The sequence below is a fragment of the Acipenser ruthenus genome, chromosome 1, assembly GCF_902713425.1.
Source record: "Acipenser ruthenus chromosome 1, fAciRut3.2 maternal haplotype, whole genome shotgun sequence".
NCBI classification, from domain to species: domain Eukaryota; kingdom Metazoa; phylum Chordata; class Actinopteri; order Acipenseriformes; family Acipenseridae; genus Acipenser; species Acipenser ruthenus.
In genome coordinates, this window is record NC_081189.1 from 63,064,742 (window position 1) to 63,091,901 (window position 27,160).

The 27,160-nt window shown below is 39.8% G+C and overlaps 1 protein-coding gene across 1 annotated transcript; it reads left to right on the forward strand.

Moving 5' to 3' along the window:
* The first annotated feature begins 639 nt into the window (after window positions 1–639).
* LOC117420469 (coiled-coil domain-containing protein 110-like) lies at window positions 640–25,970 on the forward strand. Its single transcript, XM_059014810.1, has 9 exons — window positions 640–849; window positions 1,242–1,307; window positions 1,597–1,662; window positions 2,090–2,197; window positions 20,380–20,659; window positions 21,006–21,062; window positions 24,340–24,619; window positions 25,186–25,237; window positions 25,926–25,970. Exons 2-9 carry the CDS (start codon window positions 1,278–1,280, stop codon window positions 25,968–25,970), a joined length of 918 nt encoding a protein of 305 aa, XP_058870793.1. The 5' UTR covers window positions 640–849; window positions 1,242–1,277.
* The last annotated feature ends 1,190 nt before the right edge of the window (window positions 25,971–27,160 follow it).

Consider the following 27,160-nt stretch of genomic DNA (forward strand, 5'->3'; position numbering starts at 1 on the left):
TGGTTTGTGAACCATTCCTGCACATTGAAAACTGTTTGAACATTTTGATTACTAAATGTTTGATGGTGTGTGGACCATTTTATTTCTAGAAGGAAGAACAAAATGTTAGAAATGTTAGAAATGTTAGAAATCTTTCAATGTAAAGCTCTGTTAATTAAGATTTTTTTTTTTTTTTACATACTGTACGGCTTATTTTTTCAAAGACCTTACCAGTTGTTTTTATCCTCTTACAAAAAATGAGAAAAGGGGTTAAGATTAAGGGGTAAAGATTTTGTAAAAGCAAATTTCAGCAGAGATACTGGAACTTTTTCTATGCCTAGATACCTTTCTCTTCTTAGCTAATTAATCTGGCTATACCAAAATGTGTTTGGCACAAGGCACACAGACAGAAAGTTGGAATGATTTGTAAAAAAAATATTATTATTATAATAATAATAATAATAATAATAATAATAATAATAATAATAATAATAATAATTAGTTATTTAGCAGACTAATTATTATTACATATACATGTATTATTATTACAACTGCTTAGTCTCAGGGAATATCAGGTTATAATACATGAACACGAAATGTGTATTTACAACAGCATTCCGCCAGGTGTCTCCCTATTCTGACAAATTGCTTGTTCTGAATACGTGGTTCTGGAATGTTTGTTTACATGGAAACCATCAATTGGCACTCATACGAGCTGTAGACTGAGTGCATAGATGTACTGAGAATGTGATTGAGTAAACTGTGTGAGATAACTTTAGAAAACTTTCATTTTTAAGAAGTGACCTTTTAGTATAATGTGAATATAATCAACTAAAACGTCCCGGAAGCGTCTTGGAAATACACAAAACGGTAAGAAACAGCTGTTTCTAAGTTTTGAACTGCCCGCTTAAGTGTGTCATGTAGCTACAGTATAATAACGTGCTGATACTGAAATAAATTAATAAAAATATCGAGTGGAATTTTCTCCCTCACTATAGTCTATGTCGTATATTAAATATAATATTAAATAAAAAGTTAAACACAAGTTTTGTAATTGTTAAACAATACAGTTATGGAAATAAATGCCCATGGTTACCATGCCATTTACTTTTAAGTTGGTCTGCGTCACTACTGCTATACGTACATAGGTCCTGTCAAGAGATTTTTCTAACACCGTAGATGAACCTGATGGTACTCAGAATTCACTTTCTACAATTAAATTAAGTAACTTTGGCAGTTCCTTCCTGATTCTGAATTTACAGCGATAGGCCTCAACTTCACAGGGATGCATTAATAACATGGATTACCAGGCAGACTCGACACTAAAGGTACGTTTTTACATTAGTTTTTAACAACATTGGGTGTTTTTATAAGGTTCCGTTAATATAAAAACAACATATCAGAAATCTGTTAAAAATTAATTTTCATAAATTTTGGAAAGACATCAAAGCTTCACTAAAAACATGGGTACTACAGAAGATGTACCATGATGCTTTTCATTAGTCTAGAAACTTCTGTTAGAAAATATATTCCTGTACTGTTTTCACACGGCCCCAACATATTTTACACCCTCCTTTTGTTGTTGCTGTTGTTTGTTTTACATTTCCCATAACATAGGTACTGCGGCACCAACTTGAAACATTTGAAGCTCTCCATCAACAAACAATGCAGAATGTCACCACGGTGAGTACAGTTTCTTGATGCTGGTGTGGTGTTATTTTGTGGCACAGGTTAAAACGTGGTACCTGTCCTGCGCTTGACTGGGCATGCGCAAATTATTTTAGATTTAGAAAACAAGGAAACAGCATTGCAAATTGTATGTGACTTTAACTAATGAGCAACCAGTTGGGTAATCTAAAATTATAAACATATAGGATTTGGTGGGTGAACTACTTTTTGTCTTGTTCATAGTGATTTGTGCAGCAGTCAATCACAGAATTGACAATGTACCATTTTCTGGCGTTGAAAGAGTACCACTTTCAGGCCCTACACCAGTATAGTAAGGGAAATTACGCACAAACAGCAACATTTTTAATCTTTTAAAATCTGTAGTTCAAAATAATAATAATAATAAAAAATACATCTAAAACTTTTGTATGTCTGTTTTTAGGTACAGTCAGAAATTAATGAAATATTCAGCAATAGTCTAAAGGACAGCAAGAGTCAACATGGAAGCCATTCCAATTCTGTTACTATCTCTCCAACAAATACATTGCAGGTATTACTTTTTATGTATAGGCCTACATGTTTGAGTATTTTTTTTTTTTTTTTTTTAAATATGCATACATATATATATATATTTTAAAAAATTTAGTCGTTGCCAATTATTTTTATTATTTTCTCCCAATTTGGAATGGCCAATTATTTTATTATGCTCAGCTCACCGCTACCACCCCTGCGCTGACTCGGGAGGGTGAAGACGAACACACACTGTCCTCCGAAGCGTGTGCCGTCAGCCGACCGCTTTTTTTTTCACACTGCGGACTCACCATGCAGCCACCTAAGAGCTACAGCGTCGGAGGACAACGCATCTGTCGGGCAGCTTGCAGGCAAACCCGCAGGCGCCCGGCCAGACTACAGGGGTCGCTGGTGCGCGGTGAGCCGAGGACCCCCTGGCCGACCTAACCCTCCCTCCCCCCGGGCGACGCTCGGCCAATTGGGAGCTCCCGTTCTCGGTCGGCAAAGGAATAGCCTGGACTCGAACTCGCGACGTCCAGACTATAGGGCACATCCGGCATTCTACACAAGTGCTTACTGGATGCGCCACTCGGGAACCATGCATACATATTTTTGATAATCTGATGAACAGAATTTAGTATAGACAAACCCTGAAAGCAACATCATGTTGCAAATTATATTGCTAATTATTATTATTTTTATAAAATATTGTATTGTTTTATAAATTATATTTTAATATAGAAAGTAAATGCATTAGTTCATTATATTGTACAAAAATCAATACATTTACATTTTTACAGTTTTTTTTTTTTTTTTAGTGTATGTAACCTAGCTGCCTTCTTGTATCTAATTGATTAAATCCCTTGGCCATTCCCTTATTCCTAGGGTGACGAGATTTGCAAAGCTGAAAACTGGGACACATCGTTAATTGATAAGACTAGAGAGATTCCCAAACTTTTTTCCTGCACAACCCCATTTTGAGACTTAAAAATGTATGTGACCGTAGAAAACAAAGCAACCAAAAAACACAGCAACCAACACATCAATATATTATTTAATGTACTCACCAAGTCTAATGTGACACGTGGGCTTGCATGTTATGAAACAGCTTCTCGAAATCCGGCGGTGTGGTGGAAACTGCACATCTAATTTCTGATGTTGCATCCACGGTGGTTCGATACCGAGGCTTGATGCACACCAGAGGAAGCTTAGCCTCCGGTGATGAACTCCTGTCTGTCTGAAACAGTACTCCCACTAGTAGAGCAGGTGATCTGAGCCCGGGTTTTAATTGGAGGAGTGACCCACATCTTCCCGCCCCCTGCAAAAGCGCTGCTGTAGTGCAGTTGTATGTTTAGTTAATGTAGGAGTGTTGATTGAAATTGCTTTGTTTAGTTTTGCATCGCATCAGTGGTAAGAAACACAATATGTGTTGTTATTGTTTTATTTTGGTGCTTGTCTTGTGAAGGGGTTAAATGTGAAATGCAGGAGAACGCAGTTGATCAGCTGATTAAGACTCCGTTTACCACGCTAGATTACACTGAAAAACTCGAGATAAAATCTGAAGGGAAGCCATAGCCAAAGTTGAATTTGCTACTGTAATAAGAACAGGTCATTTCATTTGGCAGTAGAGCATTACGTTTGAGATTACATATTTCAAGGGAACATGTACAACTTTAATTGTCACGCATACTATACAGGACAGGCAGTTAGTTAAAAAAAACAAGCAATAAATTGCTGGTTGTTGCTATGGTATCTGTGTGTTTTTTTAATTTTTTCACTGCAAGCAAAGTTACCTCACAAATACAGTAACAGCCTTTCAGAATGCCAAAAAGGACTTTTAGAACTGGAAAATCCTCAGCTAAAAGGCATAGAAATTAAAAACTAACTCTAAAGTTGCAAATAAGTCCACTGTTGTAGGTTATTTTTTTTGTTTTTACCGTAATGACTGATGACTAGAGAAACAACAAAATAATTTATTTTGCTTGGCGTGGAAAAGAAAAAAAGTATATATTTTTTTCGTACACAACCCATTTTCAAAGGTAACAATACTGTTTTTCAATTCAATACAATTCAATTAAAAACAACTCCTACTCCAATGCACACGAACTTAAACCGAATGGGGAAAAAAATAGAAGCCTGTAGATTTATGGTTTTGTGTTGTTCGCTGTGCCTGCGGTGTACATAAATTAACTACTTTGTTTAAATGTTCAGTGTTATTTCAAATGTAATCCCTTTAGAAGAGATTGATGGCCTTAGAATGCTACTAAAGGGAAGAACAAATAGATACATTGCACCCCCCCACCCCGTACTTGTGCCTCCCCTGACTCAGATGTCACCAGCCGCCACTGCAGGAAATGTAAATTATCTGTTCGATTTCAGCTGCTGGCACATCCATAGCATCAGGCATGCACTGAAAGGGGTTTTGCACCCAATCATATTTTGTCATGTCTAAGTCGGGGGGGAAAAGGCTGAGCGAGAACCAAATTGTGATACTCTGGCCTGACAAGACACCTGAATCCGGCAGCGAGCCGAGTTGAGCCAGGGGCGGGGTTAAGGATTTTCATCATTACAGTCAGTACACTCCAGAAAGAAAAACAACAAACTTGGCATGCAGCGAGTGTGATGAGAGAACACCATTTGTTTGCACGTCTTTTGGCAAACTGAGTTAATTAATAACAACTGTCTTTCATTGCATGTGATGTCAGTAGCATGGCTCGGCTTTGCAGTGGAAAAACAACCCAAGCTCCCCTTAACCGCACCGTGAGGGCTCGGTTTGGACCCGACGCGGCTCCGTTGTACAGTGGAAAACAGGCATCAGCTGAAAGATGTTGGTGTTCTTTCCTTGCAAACCTGCGTTCAGTTCATTCAGTTTTGCAAATATATCTGGCATATGCAAGAAGGAACGTCTATTTTTGATCACAGAGAAAATCAACAAATTCTGTTTTATTGCAGTCCATCGCATAGGCAAGCAGTTCTTCTCTCAGTTCAAAAAATCGTTGTAGTACCCTTCCTCTTGAGAGTCAATGAACTTCAGTGTGGAACAGCAACACGTTATGATCGGACCCCATGTCTTCACACAGTTTTGCAAACAGACAGCGTAAAAGCAATTTTTAACTGCCAGTTGCTTTCTGTGGATCATGCAGTGAGTCCACACAGCAGACGGAGCAACTCTCTTCACTGAGGCGCACAGCCCTGCTTTGTGACCTGCCACTGACAGCGCCCCGTCTGTGCAAAAACCCACCATGTGATCGAACGAGATATCATTGTCCTTTATGTAACCATGTAGCACAATGAATCTGCTGCCCCTCCACCCTCTCTGTCACCCCCCTGGACCTCTCTGATCACTATTTCATCTCTTTTTCTCTGTCTCTCCCCCCTCTCCCTGCTCCTCCTACCCCCACTGTCACCTCTCGCCGTAACCTCCGCTCTCTCTCCCCCTCTGTCCTTGCATCGACTGCTCTCTCTCACCTCCCTCCTATCGACTCCTTTTCACAACTCTCCGTAGACTCTGCTACCTCCACCCTCTTCTCCTCCCTCGACTCCCTTTGTCCCCTCACCTCCCGACCTGCTCGCCCCTCCCCTCCCCATCCCTGGCTCTCCTCTGTGCTCCGCTCGGCAAGAATCACACTGCGATCTGCTGAAAAGAAATGGAAGAGAACCAAACTCCCTGCTGCCCTAGACCTTTAGCGCACTCTCCTCTCCTCCTTCTCCTCTACTCTCTCCTCTGCTAAATGTACTTATTTCCAATCTGTAATCGAAGCCTCCACTAACAACCCACGTAAACTATTCTCTACCTTCTCCTCCCTCCTAAACCCTCCCCCTCTCCTCCTCCCTCCTCTATCTCCCCTGACGACTTTGCCTCCTTCTTCTCTTCTAAAATCTCAGATATCCGCAAACTCTTTAACACCTCTCCCTCCCCCGCACCCCCTCCTGCTCCAACCCCTACACCCACTGCATCCCCTACTAACTCACCCTCCTTCTCCACCTTCTTGCCCCTCTCAGACTCTGACCTCTCCTCCCTGCTCCAGGGTCACAAACCCACCACGTGTGCCTTGGACCCCCTCCCCACTCACCTCTTTCAAGCTGCTGCTCCTGCTCTACTCCCCTTCATCTCCTCACTCCTCAACACCTCTTTACTTTCTGGCATCTTTCCCTCTGCCTTCAAAAAAGCCTCTATCACTCCCTTCCTCAAAAAACCTACCCTCGACCCCACCTCCCTCCAGAGCTACCGTCCTGTCTCCCTCCTACCCTTCCTCTCCAAAACCCTCGAGCGGACTGTACACCGCCAGCTCTCTGCTTTCCTGTCCAACCACTCTCTGCTTGACCCTCTCCAATCTCGCTTCCGCTCTGCTCACTCCACTGAAACCGCCCTCCTGTCTGTCACCAACTCACTTAAGTGTGCCCGAGCTACCTCTCTCTCCTCTGTCCTAATTCTCCTCGACCTCTCTGCTGCCTTTGACACTGTTGATCACTCTATTCTACTATCATCTCTTGCTGACCTGGGGATCTCTGGCACTGCTCTGGCCTGGTTCTCCTCCTACCTCTCCAACCGCACTTACCAGGTAACCTGGCGTGGAGCAACCTCCACACCTCACCCACTCTTAACTGGAGTCCCCCAAGGGTCAGTCTTGGGTCCTCTCCTGTTCTCTCTCTACACCCGCTCCCTGGGCCCCCTCATCGCATCCTATGGTTTCTCATACCATTTCTATGCTGATGATGCTCAGATTTTCCTCTCCTTCCCCACCTCTGACGCCACCATCTCCTCCCGTATCTCTACCTGTCTGTCTGCTGTTTCCTCCTGGATGCACTCACATCACCTCAAACTCAACCTCTCTAAATCTGACCTCCTTTTCTTTCCCTCCTCCTCCCCCTCCTCTGATCTCTCTATCTCTGTTCCTCTGGAATCTACCACACTCTCTCCCTCTTCCTCCGCTAAGAACCTTGGAGTCACCCTGGACCCCTGCCTCTCTTATTCCCAGCACATCTCCACTCTGGCATGCACTTGCCGATTCTTCCTGAGCAACAGCCGAAGAATCCGACCCTTCCTCACCAACTATGCTACCCAGCTCCTGGTCCAGGCCCTGGTACTCTCCCGCCTGGACTACTGCAACTCCCTCCTGGCTGGCCTCCCTGCGTCCGCCACCCGTCCGCTCCAGCTCATCCAGAACTCTGCTGCCTGCCTGGTGTTCTCTCTGCCTCGCTTCGCCCACGCTACTCCACTACTCCGCTCGCTCCACTGGCTCCCGATCACTGCTCGCATCCAGTTCAAGACTCTTATACTAGCCTACAGATGCCTTGACCAGACTGCACCCAGCTACCTCCAGTCCCTCATCTCTCCCTACACCCCCACTCGACCTCTCCGCTCCACCTGCACTAGAAGACTGGCTCTACCTCCGCTACGCTCCCCTGCCTCCCGAGCCCGCTCCTTCTCCACCCTTGCTCCGCAGTGGTGGAATGACTTTCCTACAGATGTCAGGACCGCCCAGTCCCTGACCACATTCCGGCGCCTCCTTAAGACTCACCTCTTCAAACAGCACCTGTAGAACTCCTCGGTTGTATCCTGGGACACTATCACCCTTCATTTAAATGTGCTTTATTTTGCTCTTATCTGCCCCCTATTTTAATGCATTTAATCCTGTACTTCAGAATATTGTAATCTGCCAAGTGTTTAACCTGTAGTATTTTGTACTTAATCATATCCTGATGTAACTATCACTATTTAATCATATCCTGATGTAACTATCACTATTATCTGCTGGATTATTGAATTGTGGTTTGTCACACTTGAACAAAAATTATTGTATTTCTTGCTCTTATTGTATTACTTGTATTGTAACACTTGAATGTATTTGTATTTGCTTGCGATTGTAAGTCGCCCTGGATAAGGGCGTCTGCTAAGAAATAAATAATAATAATAATAATAATAATCTTTCTTGTGCAGTCTTATGTCCTGGAAGAGGGAGACAGAACAGAATTGCACCCTCCCATAAGTATCGCACAAAAGCTAAGAAGTGTGCATCACACCCCTTCAGTGCTCAAATCAACTTGAAGTGCAAAAACATCCATGTTTTTCAGATGTTCCACCAGTGTGTTTTCTTGATTTGCTGCTATCGCCTCAATCCTTCTCTTCACAGTGTTGTTGGAGAGAGGTATCGCTCTGAGTTTGTTTGCCACAGTTTCCTTCCCCTATTAAACCCTCCTCCAAAAAAGTATTATTGTCCAAATTTCTCCTGCAGTTGCTTGGGTACGGACTCAGTATTGGTGTTCGCGTTGGTGCGTTTTTTTGTTTGGGAAAAAGAAACAAAGTTCTTACTTTTTGCTGGATTCCAGCTAGTTATTTTTTTCTCTTCCCTCTCTGTTTTTTGTGTTATTCCTTTATTTGTGTATCAGTGTGTGCAGCGGGCGCAGGTGCGCCAATACAAATGGAGAGATACAGTCGGCATTACTCCACAGAGGCGCCCAACCAGGTAGAAGATGATGTCATTAACTCCGCCCCTGACAATGACGCGGAGAAGTATGATGTATAAAGATACTCCAAAGATGTCTCCTTTCTTCATGGAAACCCTCCCTTCCAGATTCCCAGGAGCTGCAACAGAAAGCAGTCGGTGGCAACTTTCACCCAGGGCTACCACTATTTCCAAATCCTCTAGACTTTGTCTTCACACAGATGCCTCCATAACAGGGTGGGGAGTACACTTGGCAGAGGCTGAGGTTCAGGGCACCTGGACACCAATACAAAGACACTTCCACATAAATCACCTGGAGCTTCTGGCAATCTTTTTAGCACTGAAACACTTCAGCCGAGTTTTAAGAAGGGAGATAAAGATTTTTACTGACAACACCACAGCAGTAAAATACATCAACCATCAGGGGGGTACAAGGTCCTGGAAGCTTTGCCTCCTATACAGGAACATCTGGAATTGGTGCAGAACTCAGGACATCACAATCAAGGCAACTTATCTACCCGGATCCCAAAACAATATCGTGGATTCACTCAGCAGAGACATGACCCCCCAGGAGTGGCAGATCTGCCCAAGGTTAATAGACTGGGTATTTGGCCATCCACAAGTAGACCAATTTGCAGAGAACACTCAAAAGTCACTTTTCTGCTCCCGGTTTTACAAGAAAGCAGCCATGGCAACAGACGGTCTGTTGCCACTAATCCTGCCACTAATCCCATCAATACTCAAGAAAGTCAAGAGAGATAAGGCCAGCCTCATCTTGATAGCACCTTATTGGCCCAAGATTTTGGTTCTCAGAAATCCTGCAAATGGCAGAGGCAGGGCCCCTGCACTTACCGGTGAACCGCGATCTACTATCCCAACACAAAGGGAGGATACTTCACATGAATCCGTCAGTACTTCAACTGACTGCTTGGAGGTTGAACGGCAACAGTTAAAAGAACAAGGGCTATCCCAGCAAGTAATAAATATTCTTCTTGCATCCAAGAAACCTTCTACTTTCCAGGCTTATACAGGCATCTGTTCCATAAAGGCCTCTCTCTTTCCTCCACCAAGGTTCATATTGCCGCAATTTCCAACATTTTACCTGGATTGTGGAATTGCGGGGGAAGTCCTGCTCTGGAAACCAAAATGGAGAGATGAGAAGTGAACCAATGCCTTGATACAACAGACCGGCTTGAATTAATGAACAGCGGGTCAGAAGATGAAATGGGTTTGCGTTCTGCAATATATCTCTGCGTGGAAGCCTATGGGCGTGGAGAGTCAATTTTTGAAAGCCGAATACATTGTCCTTGCTGAAGCTTTTTGAAATGCGTAGGAAGAGAATAAAATGGGAATCTAAAATGCATGTGAGATCACTGCAGTGAATACCCAGAGTAGGAAAGCTGGCAATAGAATGAATTGTATATTCTGAGCATCTCAAAAACCCCAAAAATGCAGAGACATATGGTTTCCATTGTTAAGTCATCAAATGGAGAGAAGCAGCCTTGATGGAGGATTGAAATCAAATTGCTAAGAATGACTATAGAGATGGGCAGGCGAGAAGAAGCAGCCGGAGAGTTAGAGATTCCATGCAGGAGGAGACGGACAGCTGGAATTGATAGTAGAGTTGGAGAAGCAATGGACATCAAACGAAATTGATATTGTATTCCTGACAGAGGATTTGATTGTAGCTGGAGCAACATGTAGAGAATCCTTTGTGTGTACTATGAAAGCCATGATCCAGTCCTGGTTGAATGGAGTCGGATTAATCCTGCTTTGGGAACAGAAAGTTACATAAGTAACCCAGCCTGTAGAGTACGAGGGTCCGGTAGAGGGAGCGAGTGCTGAAGCCAGGTGAGCTTGCACTGAATTAAGTAGTTTGCTGATAGCTGGGTTCAGTTGAAGATCAGCTGATTGAACTGGGGGGGGGGGAACCAGACGGTGAAATTTGGAAATCTGTAAACGAGAAAGAGCATCAGGTACATTATTATAGATGCTGAGCTTGTAGTCCATAAACAAAGCCAGGTCATGTGGTGCTGAATTGAAATCATCATAGAACATAGACAGGCCGTTCCAGTGCTGAATAAGAGCGGACCACATTTTAATGTCTTTCCTAGTTTCTGATAAAATATTGATGTAGGAGTCCCAAGTTTTTCGCTGTCGATGCAAGAGCAAGTAATCGAGATATAAACGTCCACCCCTGGGAGATAGTGTGAATTGCAAAGTTGAAATGACCCAGCCAAGAGAGCAGTGCATGTTTCCTGATCGTTTTATTGATCTGAAAGTTCTGGATAAGAAAATGAATGTGATTGAGTTTAGACATGGGGAGGCTGGATTCAAACTTTTCAGTGTCCAGTATGATTCCTAGAAATTCTAGAGAAAGAAGGGAGCTGATTGTTTTTTCTTCTGAAAGCGGGACGCCAACTTCAGAAAATAAACTCTTAAATTCGTGATCGCTTCCGCTGGCGGATCTGAATGAGGAGAGATCAATAGGAAATCATCAAGTAGGTGGAGCAGAAATGGAATGGTATGCATTGAGAAGTATCCAGCATAATGCTTCTGAGAGAGTGTCAAATATCTTTGGGCTGCTACGGCAGCCAAAAGCTAACTGAGTAGCAAAATCAAACTTTTCTTCCCAGCATATCCCAAACAGGTGGCGAAGAGAAGGATGGCTTGGCATTACTTTAAATACATCTGATATATCTGCTTTTGCTAACCAAGAACCGCGACCTGCTAATTTAATTGCAACAGTTGCATCTGAGATGGTAATGTAATGAAGAAAACATTGATTGTGAGGAATGAGCGAGTTGATGCTGCTGGTGCTTGACTCCCGTGATGCTGATAAATCGATGATGAGACGCTTTTTTCCCGACATTTTCCGAGTGGCAATGCCAGTAGGATTAATCCTGTAAACTGGAAACAGGGGAGCTGAAAATGGACTGACTGTAAATCCTTTTTTGATTTATTTTTCAATGAGAGATTGAACTGACTCTGGTTCTTGATGAGCAGAATGGAGGTTTTTGCTTTGAAAGGAGGAAGAAGGAATATGACCGGTTGAAAAAACTATTCCAGTCCGTCGATTTAAGTAACTGGTGAAAATCTTGTCTGGGTGATTCAGAAGTTTTTGTGATAGTACCAAAATGTTTATGGGAGTGGAAACTGATCATTGAAGAAAGGCACTTAGGAGCAACTGGGCAGATTGCTTTAGAGTCAGCATCCCTGCAAATACTGCACATGTGAATGAAATTGCATTGCCTGTTTGAACAGAAACCGTTATTGAAATTATTGCAGATTTGTCTTCCTCCTGCAAATCTGATTCTGCGCCCATATTTGTCTTGCCTTGTGGATTGCTTAGGGAGGGCTGAAGAATGTATGGAGTTGGGATGGAGATTCTGTTTGAATAGTGAGGTCTGGAGGAGGTTGATGCTATGGCCGCCTTCAGGCAGAGAGATGTTGAGTGATCAGTGGAACCGCAGACCCCGCATGCATTAGCTCTGAGACCACCGAAAATCCTGTTGAACAGATCTGAATCTGGTTGTGCCCAGTCAATGATGTGGTTATCTGATGCCAGTGTAGCTGCTGCTTTTGCTTAGAATGCTTTGTGATAGTCAAAAAACATGGTCCCTCCATATCTGACAGACAACTCCACAATGTAAAATTCATAGGAGGCAAAGGCCATCAATAATGAAACTAGATTGACATCCTTACCTTCTATGATGTTGCGCCGAATTTGCGGGGATATTGAGTGACGGCGGGTTGTGGTTGAGGAGGCGGAACCATATGCTTTTGCAGTAGCGAGGTTGTAAATCGGAGGCTCTACTGTAGGGGCCGAAGTTTATTTTGTGAAATATCAAGAAATGCTATTGCTGAATTACGCAGGCTGGAGCTGCTGCCTGCTAGTTTGATGTGCTTGATGTCTTGCTCTGGCGCAGACTGCCTGCTGCCTGGTTGGGGACGCTGAACAGCCAAGCGTGGCTGGGGAGCTTTCTTGGGTGGAAAAACTGGTTTGGCCGAGATGGAATTACAGTAAAGAAGAAAAAGCGATTCTCGATTACTCCATGCTGGGATCGCGCTGCCATTTTTGAGAAGGGACTTTATGAACTTGTTGAGCGACCAGTCCTTCCAGTGCAGTCGCTCAGGAGATGCTATAGAAGAACTTAGAGGCTGCTTTGAAATAACGGATTGGAATGTGATTTTTAATAATTGTGCATCTAATCAGGACATGTTAACAGATACCATAAACTCTTATGTTGAATTCTGTGTAGACTCTGTTATACCAACAAAAATTATTTACCCAAATAATAAACCATGGATCAGTAAATAACTAAAATACTGTAGTTTGTACACGGAGATAAACAAAAAGTTAATGATTTAGAGAAGGAATTGAGGAACAAAATGGAAATTGCTAAACTGAATTACAAGCACAAAGTAGAGGAGAAGTTCATAGGAGGCAATGCAAGGGAGGCTTGGAGGGGACTGAATACCATGATGGGAAGAGCGCATCAACAACAAACTATACAGTGTCCTTTTAAATTTGCAAATTAACTAAACTCTTTTGTGCAAGGTTTGATGTGAAAGACTTTGGGAGAGAGTGTGATGACTTGTGTCAAAACCTAGTCCCATCATCAGTGACAGTGAAGGAAAGGGATGTAGTGACTGTTCTCTCAGGGATCAAAGGGAAGGGTCCTGAAAGAATGTGCTGCACAATTAAGACATGTATTTGCCCAACTTTTTCAACTGTTTTTAAATGCATGTTTTGTTCCTCGTACATGGAGATCATCTACCATAATACCAGTGCCAAAGAAACCAAATGCTAAATGTTTGGATGATTTCCGACCTGTAGCCTTAACTTCTATACTATGTAAATGCATGGAAAGGGTTGTTTGTAGCCAGCTGACTGCAATTGTGGCTGATACAATTTGCCTATAAAGAAAAGCGTGGTGTGGAGGATGCTACCTTGACACTTTTAGAGTTAACATCCGGTCATTTAGATATCTCAGGCACTTACATAAATATTTTGTTCATGGATTTCTCCTCTACTTTTAATACCATTCAGCTACTTTTATTACTGAAACGTCAATGTGATTTACAAACAAATACAACTCTGGTGCTGTGGATTAGGGCATTTCTGTGTGATCGGCCACAGCGTGTCAATGTGAAAGGCTTTTATCTGATGAATTAGTTTTAAATATGGGGTCCCCCAGGGATGTGTCCTGTCCCTGTCCTCTTCTCAGTTTATATAAATGAGATGATGTGTAATAATAGTGATTGTACTTTGATCAAATATGCAGATGATATAGCACTAGTGGTATGTCTCAAAGATGAATCTTCACTATCTCAGTATTTTAAGTATGTTAACACTTTGACTTCTTGGTTTGCTGAAAGCTTTCTAGAACTAAATGTTCAGAAAACAAAATAAATGTGCTGTGGAGGGAGGCAAGCATTAGGCTCACCACGTCCCCTCTTTAAGCCAATTAGAATAAAAGGACGAGTGGTGGAACAAGTTCAGACCAAAACTTTATGTTTTCTGGAAATGTTGATTACATATATAAGAAGGCACGACAGCGACTTTTTCTTCTCAGAAAACTAAGAAGTTTTGATGTTGGCAGGGAAATTTTAGTGTCTGTTTATAGATCTCTCATTGAGAGCATTCTTACTTTTAATATAGTATCATGGTATGGCAATCTCTCAGTAAAAAATAAAACAAAACTGGCAAGAGTTGTCAACCAGGCAAGTAAAATAATCGGTACCAAACAGCTGCAATTATCAGACCTGTACCACCAAGCAGTTAAACGGAAATTCATACACATTTTTAATGCTAGTACACATCCTCTCAATTCTTGATTTCAATTACTGCCATCAGGTCAACGATTCAAAGTTCTTTTTGCACGGAAAAACTGTTACAAAAAATAATTTATTACATCCGCAATTTCAATCCTTAATGAGGAAAAGAGGTGGAAGACCCGAGAAGTGTGTGCACACTTTGTGTGTGCATGTGTGTAGGTGTATGCTTGTATGTGAGTATGGTATGTTGCTGGTCAACAATTAGCTGCTGCTGTGCTATTTATGCTAGCATGGACTATTGTTTTATTATTGATTGTTATTTATTGATGCTGTGTGCTGAAGACAAATTTCCATTTTATGCTGAATTTTGAATTTGAATTTGAATGCTCTGCTACAGACAAGAAGTCCTGAAAATCCACTGAGTCCAAGGCAGAGAGGTGCTGTGAGTACTCCATATTAAATGTTTCTTTGCTGGATGAGTAATCAGATGTGAGTCTTGCAATCTGCTTAGGTTTACATCAGAATGAAAAAACACACCCGAACCTCATAATCATGTGATCAGGTGTGTATGATTTGTTAGTTACCGTAATCTCAGTCAACTGAGGATAATTTCGTACCACTTAATTTGCACCGATGAAACATAACCTGGTTAACTGTACTAGTGGCATATCAAATGCCTAGATGACAGATATGGTTGCATTCTTGTAGAACTTAAGTATAAAACAAAATACATTTCAACAAGGAATTGCATTAGTTCCATTCCATAGTTGAGCACAAGGTGGTTTCAGTAAATACTTTCTGATTTAAATATAGGCCTACTATGATAGTTTGGGTTATTCAGTCTATTTAAAACAGTAGGTGTTTATTTTTTAAATTATTTTTATATATAATTATTAGTCAAATAAACTGCTACCGAATAAGTCCATTTTGCTACCTACTTTGCAGGCAGATAGCAAATCCTCACTACTGCCTTATTATTATTATTATTTATTTATTTCTTAGCAGACGCCCTTATCCAGGGCGACTTACAATCGTAAGCAAATACATTTCAAGTGTTACAATACAAGTAATACAATAAGAGCAAGAAATACAATAACTTTTGTTCAAGCAAAGTACAAGTGTGACAAACCACAATTCAATAATACAGCAGATAATAGTGATAGTTACATCAGGATATGATTAAATAGTGATAGTTACATCAGGATGTGATTAAATACAAAGTACTACAGGTTAAACACTTGGCAGATTACAGTATTCTGAAGTACAGGATTAAATGCAGTAAAATAGGGGGCAGATAAGAGCAAAATAAAGCACATTTACATGAAGGGTGATAGTGTCCCAGGATACAAACAGAGGAGTTCTACAGGTGCTCTTTGAAGAGGTGAGTCTTGAGGAGGCGCCGGAATGTGGTCAGGGACTGGGCAGTCCTGACATCTGTAGGAAGGTCATTCCACCACTGCGGAGCAAGGGTGGAGAAGGAGCGGGCTCTGGAGGCAGGGGAGCGTAGCGGAGGTAGAGCTAGTCTTCTAGTGCAGGCGGAGCGGAGAGGTCGAGTGGGGGTGTAGGGAGAGATGAGGGTCTGGAGGTAGCTGGGTGCAGTCTGGTCAAGGCATCTGTAGGCTAGTACAAGAGTCTTGAACTGGATGCGAGCGGTGATCGGGAGCCAGTGGAGCGAGCGGAGTAGTGGAGTAGCGTGGGCGAAGCGAGGCAGAGAGAACACCAGGCGGGCAGCAGAGTTCTGGATGAGCTAGAGCGGACGGGTGGCGGACGCAGGGAGGCCAGCCAGGAGGGATTTGCAGTAGTCTAGGTGGGAGAGTACCAGGGCCTGGACCAGGAGCTGGGTAGCATAGTTGGTGAGGAAGGGTCGGATTCTTCGGATGTTGCTCAGGAAGAATCGGCAAGTGCGTGCCAGAGTGGAGATGTGCTGGGAATAAGAGAGGCAGGGGTCCAGGGTGACTCCAAGGTTCTTAGCTGAGGAAGAGGGAGAGAGTGTGGTAGATTCCAGAGGAACAGAGATAGAGAGATCAGAGGAGGGGGAGGAGGAGGGAAAGAAAAGGAGGTCAGATTTAGAGAGGTTGAGTTTGAGGTGATGCGAGTGCATCCAGGAGGAAATAGCAGACAGACAGGTAGAGATACGGGAGGAGTTGGTGGAGTCAGAGGTGGGGAAGGAGAGGAAAATCTGAGCATCATCAGCATAGAAATGGTATGAGAAACCATAGGATGCGATGAGAGGGCCCAGGGAGCGGGTGTAGAGAGAGAACAGGAGAGGACCCAAGACTGACCCTTGGGGGACTCCAGTTAAGAGAGGGTGAGGTGTGGAGGTTGCTCCACGCCAGGTTATCTGGTAAGTGCGGTTGGAGAGGTAGGAGGAGAACCAGGCCAGAGCAGTGCCAGAGATCCCAAGGTCAGCAAGAGATGATAGTAGAATAGAGTGATCAACAGTGTCAAAGGCAGCAGAGAGGTCGAGGAGAATTAGGACAGAGGAGAGAGAGGCAGCTCGGGCACACTTAAGTGAGTTGGTGACAGACAGGAGGGCGGTTTCAGTGGAGTGAGCAGAGCGGAAGCCAGATTGGAGAGGGTCAAGCAGAGAGTGGTTGGACACTCTTAAAGTTAACTTCAAGCCCTGATATTATATTTTTTGTTGCAACTTTCTATTATGTGGAATGTAATAAACGAGAAGCAAAACGGTGAGTTTTTTTCATCTTCATTTTACAGCGCCATTTCCACGTTTGTTTTATTTGAAATGTTTAAAGTTAAAATTTTAGTTTTCATTTGCTTGTTCAGCTACAAAAAGGCACAAGCAAACCTTGTGTTATTAGTCTATGGCTATTGTTTACTGTGAAGAAACGGCACAGTGGTTAGTGCTGCTGTCTCACAGCTCCAGGGTTCTGGGTTCGATTTCGGCCTCGGGTCTGTCCGTGTGGAGTTTGCATGTTCTCCCTTTGTTTGCGTGGGTTTTCTCCGGGTACTCCGGTTTCTTCCAAAAACATGCTGGCTAGGTGGATTGGCCTCTCTAAATTGCCCCATAGTTGCCCTGCGATGGACTGGCATCCCGTCCAGGGTGTAGTCCTGCCTTGCCCCCTATGTCTGCCAGGTTAGGCTCTGGCTCACTGCGACCCTCTATAGGATTAAGCAGTTACAGATAATGGATGGATGGAAATAAAATGCGGTGTCAACATTATGTACTATTTATTTCCGGAATAAACAAAACAACCTTTAACTTGAACTGCTATTTGGCATCCTTTGTTTTGTAGTTAATTCACTGAGATAAAGTAAGTCCTACACAACTTATTTTTTACTCCTGGGATATTTTTCTATTTTTAACATGTTACATATTTTAAGATCTTGCTGTAAAATAAAGGCACACACAAGGTCCATGGCCATGCCCCCTGCTCCTGCTGCTATGCTGTCTCTGCCTGCGTTCAGAGCAATATAATGGATTTTATTACTTTTTGAAAAATTAACAAATATCTGAACGAATATATTTAAATTGAGTGTATATCCGAACACTAATTATAGATATATAACAAGATAACAAAATACTGCGCTCAAGTCATGTGATTTCATAAAAACGCCAGGTGCTCAGTGTACCTCACTATGCTTTTGGGGATCTACAATCCCAAATCTACTTAGGGTAGTGTGTACAATCTTTATCCTGGTGCTCATCATGGCCTTGCAGAAGCCCTGGGGTGTATAACCGGGACCCTTTACATGACGCTCTGCTGGAACATGCCCATCTGGTTAGGGATCGGCTGCTGGTCAATCACCAGCTGCTGTTCCCCGCAACTAAACACAGCAGGTAGGATGTCCCAGGTGGGGCCTCAACTCAGCATGGTAAACCCCTAAAATCGATTGGACCAGGTGATTCAGATAAGGGAGGTGGTTGGATGTGAAATATTAATGTTTTCAGACTGGTTCAAAGTAAATTACATATTGTGTGTAAGGGGTGGTAGTGTACAAGAAGTTTTGACAAAGGTCAGCCGGGCCTTCGCACATTATGTAATCTAATTCTAAACTATCAATACGTTCTAACTCTTTCTTGTATTTGATTAATTTGCATCCCATCATTCCTCACCCCCCTGTACAGTAGATAACCCTTGGTCCAATATTTTTGCCAATTTTAATTGGTTTGAGGATAAATCACCTTGGCAAATGTTTAATCTTTTCATATGACGTAATCATTAATAATACTAATAATAATAATAAGAAGAATAAGAATAATAGTTAGTTCCACATTTCAGTGTTGTGGATTTGTCTGTAACTGTTTCAGGATGGAAGAAATGTACTTGAATCTACACAAGAGGGCTCTTTAAAATCTCAGCCAACAGATGCTACAGAAACCTTGGTAGACAATAAATCTGCAACCATGAATAACAGCCTGAATCACAATATTACTTCACCATCTCAGAAGTCCTTTAAAACTGTACCTACAATGGAAATGGGAAGCACGGTGAAAGACAATAGGAATGCCTTTAATGAAAAAACGGATGTAATTAATTGTTTAAATGTTCCCCAGGATGTGAAAACCTTTAATATTGCTCTTGCTTGTAGTACAGTACTTGACAGAGCAGGATCAATGCATACATCTTCTGATGAAAAAACAGCAGTCACTGGAAATGTTTTGTCTTCACCACAATGTAATGATGATCTTTGGGGTACATTGGAAATCAGCGTCACCAGTGAGCAGATGAAAGTAGAAATGGAAAAATCACAGTCACAGGAAATAACTCTAGCACATAAACTTCAGCACCTTAAACACATAATTAGACATTCACCTAAAGGATCTGGAGATCAGAAAAACTTAGAAGGCACAGATGCTAAAGCAAAAAGATTTGTAGAATTGGAGAATAAGATAGATAGAATTAAAAAATCCACAGTTTCACTGAAGGAAAACAATTTGAATCTTCATAAGGACATAGGAAGTGGAAGTGCAGGTAACAGCCCATGTCATCATTGTGACAATAGGAAGTCACAAACTAATCAGGGTACAGAAATCAAAAATCAAGTAACAACTAAACAGTCCATGTCGAGTATGAGAATGGAAAACTTGCAAAGTCATGGTCATGTTAATCATTTAGAAAAACAAAAAGAAGTACTAAGCCCAGTGACTGGAAAAGACTTAAGAAACAAGCCTGTCTTAACCGTCTCACAGTTGAGACATTCCTCAAAAGATGTACGGTTACTGGAAAAGAACATACTGAATCTTGAGGATGGTAATTTGTCATTGAAATCAGAAGTGAATCCACTTAAAGTTTTAAAAGAGCAAAACACTGATAAAGAGGGTAAAATTGTTCAGCTAGAGGAAGAAAAGAAGGACCTTCAAAGCCGGCTAAAAAAGACAGAGGCAGATAGTAAAGAATATGTGAAAGAGCTTAAGAAACTACTTTATAAATATGACAAAGTTAGAATTTGTTACAACACCCTTGATGAAGAAAGGAGACAGCTTACTTCTGAGAAAAAAACATTTATACATTTTTTAGATTCTATAAAAAAGGAGCAGCAAATAGCACATGACAAAATGCTCAGTGTTGTAAGTGAAAAAGATCAAATAAAAGAAGTGCTGGAAACAACTAACAAAAGCTTTTTGCAGATCAGAGATGAGAAACTAATGTTAGAACGCAAGGTCATTCGTATGATGGAGGAAATTAACCTCAGGGAAAAAGAGCTTGGCAGAAGTCAGCTGGAATCTCAACAACTTAAAGAAATAGGGGCTGCTCTAAGGTCAGAGAATGAGACCCTTCTTCAGGTACTACATGAAATCAAAGATGAAAAGCTTACTGTAGATATGGTCTTGCAGGATTCTGCCAATACTATAAGAACTCTGCAGAATGAGGTAAAAAGTCTCTCTTCACAAAAGTCAGCAACAAAGAAGTTGTTTCAGGATGAGATGCACAAAGTCCAGGCTGATAGAGTCTTCAACAGTGTGGCCAAAGAATGTGAGGTTTTGTCAGTAGTGGTGGCAAACCTCAAAAAAGATAACAATTGTCTCAAGCAGGAGCTGGAGCAGCATATCCAAGAAGGTCTGCAGCTAGGAGGCAACATATCGAGACTGAAAGAAGAGTGTAAGCGGTTGGAAAACTGTCTCCTCACCGTGCAGAACGAAAAGCAAATTCTCCAAGTGGAACTGCGACAGCTTCATAAAGATTGTCTTGGTCTTAGGAATATCATTGTGGCTCAGCATGGTAGTAAGACACATGACACATCAAGCAGTTCACTTGGGTCAAAAGAAATGTCATACTTCAAAGATGGTGTCAGCAGTCATCACAGCCCAGAAGGTGCAGTATACCTATTGTTTTCTTCTTTTTCAGCAGAATAGTCCCCAAATATATTGACAATTTGTGCATTAAGCAACATCAACAATATTTTACATTTAATTCCTATATGTATTTGATGATACTGTTGTAACAAAAAATAAACAGGTTGATAGCTGGCATACACAGTATTTTGTAGCACCATCACAAGTCATATGTAGGTTTTTTTTGTAAGTTGCCCTCATTTCTGTAAGTGTGTTCTAAAATAATGTGATATACAGCAGGCCTAATATGAAACTAGTATAACAATGGGAGTGTAAAGCAATCAATAAAAACTAAATCCAGATTGTATATTTTTTTTATTTCTCAGGTCACCCGCGTGATTTTTCTTGGTTGGAAAAGGGTCATTCTGCTCCAGGTTTAACAGGTATTAACATGCCATGGTTGGCGTTCCGCATTTTCGGTTTTTATCTTAACAAATTTTTCCAGGGAATGTAATATTTTTACAAATATTAAAATAGGGATACAATCTGTAAAAATTGTTTTTAATTGAAACATCAGTAAAAATCGGGAAATAAAATTCTCAGTATACACACTTTACATGTGGAACATGATGAGTAGCAGTTCTGGTTTCTGATTAAGTTTAATGTCCCTGGCATGTATGATGAGCAGAATCTGTGCAAGTCGAAGCCACATTTTCCCAAGTTAGCTGGTACTTTGTGAACGTTTGGGCAATCGCTGTGCTGACAGAGTTAGTATCTGCAGAGTTTGTATCTGTCAGGTTAATTCGCCTTGAAATCATAAAAAGAAAAGAAAATTGACAGAACTGGATGGTCCAAGGCATCTGGAGACGGGTCAAAAATCACACTGGACATTTCCATCAATGAGTTCCATAAGTTTACCAACTAAAGCATCCTCATTTTCTGTCAAATATTTACAAGTAAGTTGTCTGCGTTAGGCAGTGTTTTAGCTGATGTGATAGACAGTACTGTGGCACAAAGTCACCACACCCACATGTCTAAAAGTACCTAAGTCAGTGTAGGGCTGCTTATTACAATGTCAGAGTCCAAATAAAACAGCATTTTAATCTAAATATAGTGTATTTCCCTGGGAGAATACTGAATAGTAGACTAAAAATCAGGTATAAATTAGTAAAAAACGAGGTTCAGTTAAAAGAAAATCTTATAATTATTCAGTAAAATTTGGAATAAACCGGAAATGCAGAACGCTAAGCATACCATACTTGCATGCACATTTCTCCTTGTGGTAGTTCAGTAAAGAGCACATCAGCAAATAATTTGGTAGACAAAACAGTATTGCATAGAAGTGGGCTCAATATTGTCAATTTATTGTACAATATATTGTAAGTAGAACATGTTTTACACAGAAACAAGTGCTATATTTAAAATATGTGAGGGCGTGTTTTCACTTTACATAAATATCAAACTACAACAATGGCAGGGTTTTCATGGAAATATAAAAATAAGTCTCACCTTTTTCTCACACTTTTTTGGTAATACCTTTTTCGAGCAATTTGTGTTGCCATTGAGTTTTCTTCTAAGGAGAGAAAGCCTTCTTCCAAATGCAAATTACCTAATCAACGAGCTGTTTTATAATTTATTAATACATTTCCTTATTTTATTTATCTGTATGGCTTTATATTGAAGTTTTTTTTTGTTTGTTTGTTTGTTTTTTTAAATACTTATACATAAGGAGTTTGTTGAGGAAGACAGCAAAGGAAAGAAGGTACAACTATACATATTGTGAAAACGCCCAAGCATTTTGGAAAGTAACCGAAAACAATAATTTCATATAGTATATAAAAAGAGAAAGCCCCCAAAAAAACAGATTTCGGGGTATCTCGAAAATAGCTAAAAATAAGCATCGGAAAATTAAATTAATACAAACCAAAAAGCAGAAACTATATTTAAAATATATCCAAGTTTTCCTACAGAACAGTAGCTTCAGCAATTCTGATTCTAATGGTAGTCTGAACGGAACTAAAATCCAGCACTTTTAGGTTAATGATATAAAAATGATCCAGTCAAAATGTTTAATATTAGTGCATTTACAAAATACTGGTAGTTAACCTACAATAGGCTAACTGACTTGCACACATTTCCCACTACCTAATATTCTTGTAGTAATAATAATATAATAATAATAATAGTATACTTGAATCCGAATTTTGCAGGGTCAGTGCAAGGCTCTCACCAGTAGAATGTGGTTATATTTTTATTGTTGTTGTTCTTGGGGAACCAGTATACCGGTAGGTCGTACAAGTTCAAAAAATCAGTAGTTGCTAATTTGTTATGTAAGTCTTTCAGCAAGATGTTTTTGTCTTTTTTAACAAATTCGTGAAACCAACAGTTTTCTTTTTCATGTTTTCGTTCTTCTAAAACAAATCTTGCTCGATGAATTAGGTTTAAGAGATTTCACTCTATAGGTGGTCACTCAAGCCTGGTGGAGCAATAATACAGACCACTGGCAACAGTTCCCAGGTATTCTAATTTAAAACATTTTGGGGTACATACTTTTTTTTTGTCCTTGGTAGGTACCCATGATAAATGCAACTTAAGGCTAGTGTACAATGAATTGCTTCTTGTTGCTATTGGACAGAAAAGTCTAGACTTAAAGCAACTAGCTATCCAATCACCAACATGAAGATAACAAAAGTGTAAAAGATGAAAAAAATGTATTTCTGTGCTTTGCAAAGGGCTTTGTTATTTAAAAAATATTTTTCCTATTTGGTGAAAGAGCTTCCAGGACTACTTCCAGCACACCTCATTTGTTAATAAAGAATTGCTTGGTTTAGTTATAGTAGAAGGTTGCGCGAGATTACACTACAAATAGGTCAATTTTCACAGCTTTTTAGCGTGAGAAGGTGATTTACCTGCCTTTTTAAGTCATACAATGTATAGTGTGTGGAATGTGTGTGATATGTTCGTGCTGCATCACATTCTTGCGACAATGGAGAGAGAATTACATGTTCTAGAATTACATGTTCTAAACTGCATGGAAACCCTGCCACTGATTTGGAACACATTTTTTCCACTTCATGTTGTATATTTAATGCATTATGAGTGAAGGAAATTATAACTTAGCGGTACATCAGAAGGTGCATTCAGGGCTACAAGAATGTTTGTTTTCTCCTATTAGAAAGGTAGTGTAAAGTGATATATATATATATATATATATATATATATATATATATATATATATATATATATATATATATATATATATACAGCTCTTCCTAAGTTAAAACATTAGTATTGTGTTGTTTAAAAATGAATATGAACTTATTTTCTTTGCATTATTCGAGGTCTGACAACACTGCATCTTTTTTGTTATTTTGACCAGTTGTCATTTTCTGCAAATAAATGCTCTAAATGACAATATTTTTATTTGGAATTTGGGAGAAATGTTGTCAGTAGTTTATAGAATAAAACAAAAATGTTCATTTTACCCAAACACATACCTATAAATAGTAAAACCAGAGAAACTGATAATTTTGCAGTGGTCTCTTAATTTTTTCCAGAGCTGTATATATGTATATATATATATATATATATATATATATATATATATATATATATATATATATATATATATATATATAATCACTTTATATATATATATATATATATATATATATATATATATATATATATATATTATAATACTGATGTGTGATTCTACAGAGAGAACATTTGATGAAGTAAGGAAGAGATTTGAAGAAGAAGAGCTGCAGAAGATGCAGAGGTACAAAAGTGCAATTAACCATTCTGGTTCAGAGTCAGACAGTAGTGCAGTCAAGAAACTCAGTAATGCAGCAGACACAAGAGAGAAACTTGCATCTCAGCTCGATTTACTTCCAGATAAACTTCAGCCAGATGAATTCAGAGATACCAGGAGAAACAAAACTGATCCCCAAAGAAAAATATATCTAAAATATGAACCAAGCCGACTTGAAAATTCTATGTATCAACTTTTATTTAATAAATGATTTTTAAAAAAAAAAGTCCACTAGTTAGTAGTTTTTTATGTGTGTATGTATCATTTAGTTAGTATAAATGTCAAACACTCTTCAATACCCAATAATCATCTTAATTTTGTCATTTAAGATATGCTTGTAGTTTTAACAAGATGGGACTAGGCAAACACAAAAACTCTGCAAACATGACCTGCTTTGTCTAGACAGGTATCTTCAACATAAGCATGTATTGTAGATGGTCATGAATCACCTAAAACTAACACACAAGAAGAGAAATCAAATTACTCTGATAATAGCTTTTTGAAGGTAATATAATATATTTTGGTTTTCTTATGCAGTAGAACAATTGAACTTGAATGAAAAAAAGTGAAATTGAAAACTGGAAACAAGTTGTAAGCCATGTTCATTCTATTGATTTTATTGATTGCCGTATCGCTCTGTAATACAGTGGATATAATTGCTTCCCTACTAGTGGAAACCTAGAAACATACTTCCTCATGCAACATTCAAGCAATAAAAGTAGCTGATTGCTTCCTTAGTTTCCCTGTTTAAGAAGAGACCTGCTGCACCACCCAGCAGTGATGGCATATGGAGACATGAAAAAGGTAAGTTTACAGAACACACTACATAGTTTACAAGAAATACATTACATTACGTTTTCTGTATCCCTTGTCTGTATCGCAGCGTTATTTTGCTTTACATTTTTTTATCAAAAATCAGTGGGTCATAAATCAACTGGGCAATACATTCCTCAACATGATTTACTCTGGAGCAATCGCCAAGAGAAAACAAAATGTCTTCTAAAGGATTGCAGTGTAACCAGATTACTGTCCCTCCTGCCTCAATACGCCGCTCATTACAATCGGAGCACCAGCATGGTTGCAGGAGGAAGCACAAACTGGATACACTTGGATGTTTAGAAGAAAAATCTTTTTCTCCTGGTAAACGTTCCTTTATTTGCCTACAGTATTATGTGTGAATAAAAAAATGTAAAAAAATATTGGGAATAAGGAACATTGAAAAAAAAAAGTGCTGATAGGGGAAAAAAAGCAAAAACAGGAAAGTAATGTGTTTCCTGTAAACACTCCAGGTGGTTTACTTATGCTAGTAGTTTTGAACATGCGGTATCTCTAACCAAAAGCATCTCACCAGAATAACCTGCAGAGCTGTTTCAAGCAGCAGGCTTACTGGTCTGCCTTTTGCTGTCTTATGTCTTCATGTAGGGTTTAAAAAAAAAAAAATGGAACTAACATTTAATTTGAACATGGTGACGCTCTTAAATTATGTCATTAGGTTCTGCAGAGTGCTTTCGATTCAAAGGAAATTGTCGTCTTTTAACTGGCCAATTATCATCGTGTATGTTTTGTCTCATCTCAATTTAAAACTTAAACATCAACAGATCGAAGAATTTTAACGAGGGATTTTTTTAAAAACCTACCTGAAGACGTTACACGCTATTGTCATGCTTATGTGTTTATAATGTGGATCTGCATCAGCCATGCGAAACCGACCTGTTTACAGATTAAAAGGTGGCAATTTGTTTTTAATTGAAAGTACTTTGGAGATTATACACACAGCACAACCTAATTGTGTGATTTAAAAGTTTAACAGGCTTTCAATTGAAATTTGTCGGTTCAGTGAGACCTTAAAGGACAATTATTTGGAACCGCTGTATTCCCATCCCTTATATATATATATATATATATATATATATATATATATATATATATATATATATATATATATATATTGTGTAGCACAGTGGGGATGGGATTGGAATCATCCCCGCAGTAAAATGTATGGTTTTTGGTAGTTTGGGGGAACGCACATTTGTTTAATTGTTTGATTCGTTTTGTTAAGTGGACCTGGTGCTTATTATTAAATTGGAACCAGGTGCAGGGGATAAAAGAAAAACAGTCAAACAATTAAACAAATGTGCGTTTCCCCAAACTACCAAAAACCATACATTTTACTGCGGGGATGATTCCAATCCCATCCCCACTGTGCTACAATAAATATACAGTGCCTTGCAAAAGTATTCAGACCCCTGACCAATTCTCTCATATTACTGAATTACAAATGGTACTGAAATTTCGTTCTGTTTGATATTTTATTTTAAAACACTGAAACTCAAAAACAATTATTGTAAGGTGACATTGGTTTTATGTTGGGAAATATTTTTAAGAAAAATAAAAAACTGAAATATCTTGCTCCCTACTTCTGCAAGACACTGTATATATATATATATATATATATATATATATATATATATATATATATATATATATATATAGTAACATAACATAGCAGGCACATTTTTGTTAGTTTTGCTTTATTGTTTAATTTAATTTAATTGTTTTATTGTTTAATTATCCCCTGCACCTGGTGATTATTATTAAATTAGAGCCAGGTGCAGGGTATAAAACAGAAGAAGGAGGCAGAAGAGGTGCTCTGCTCCTGAGCAGTCTAGAGAAAAAGTGTATGCAGTGTAAACCTGTGTGGTTTTTTTCTGTTTTGTGACAGGGAAA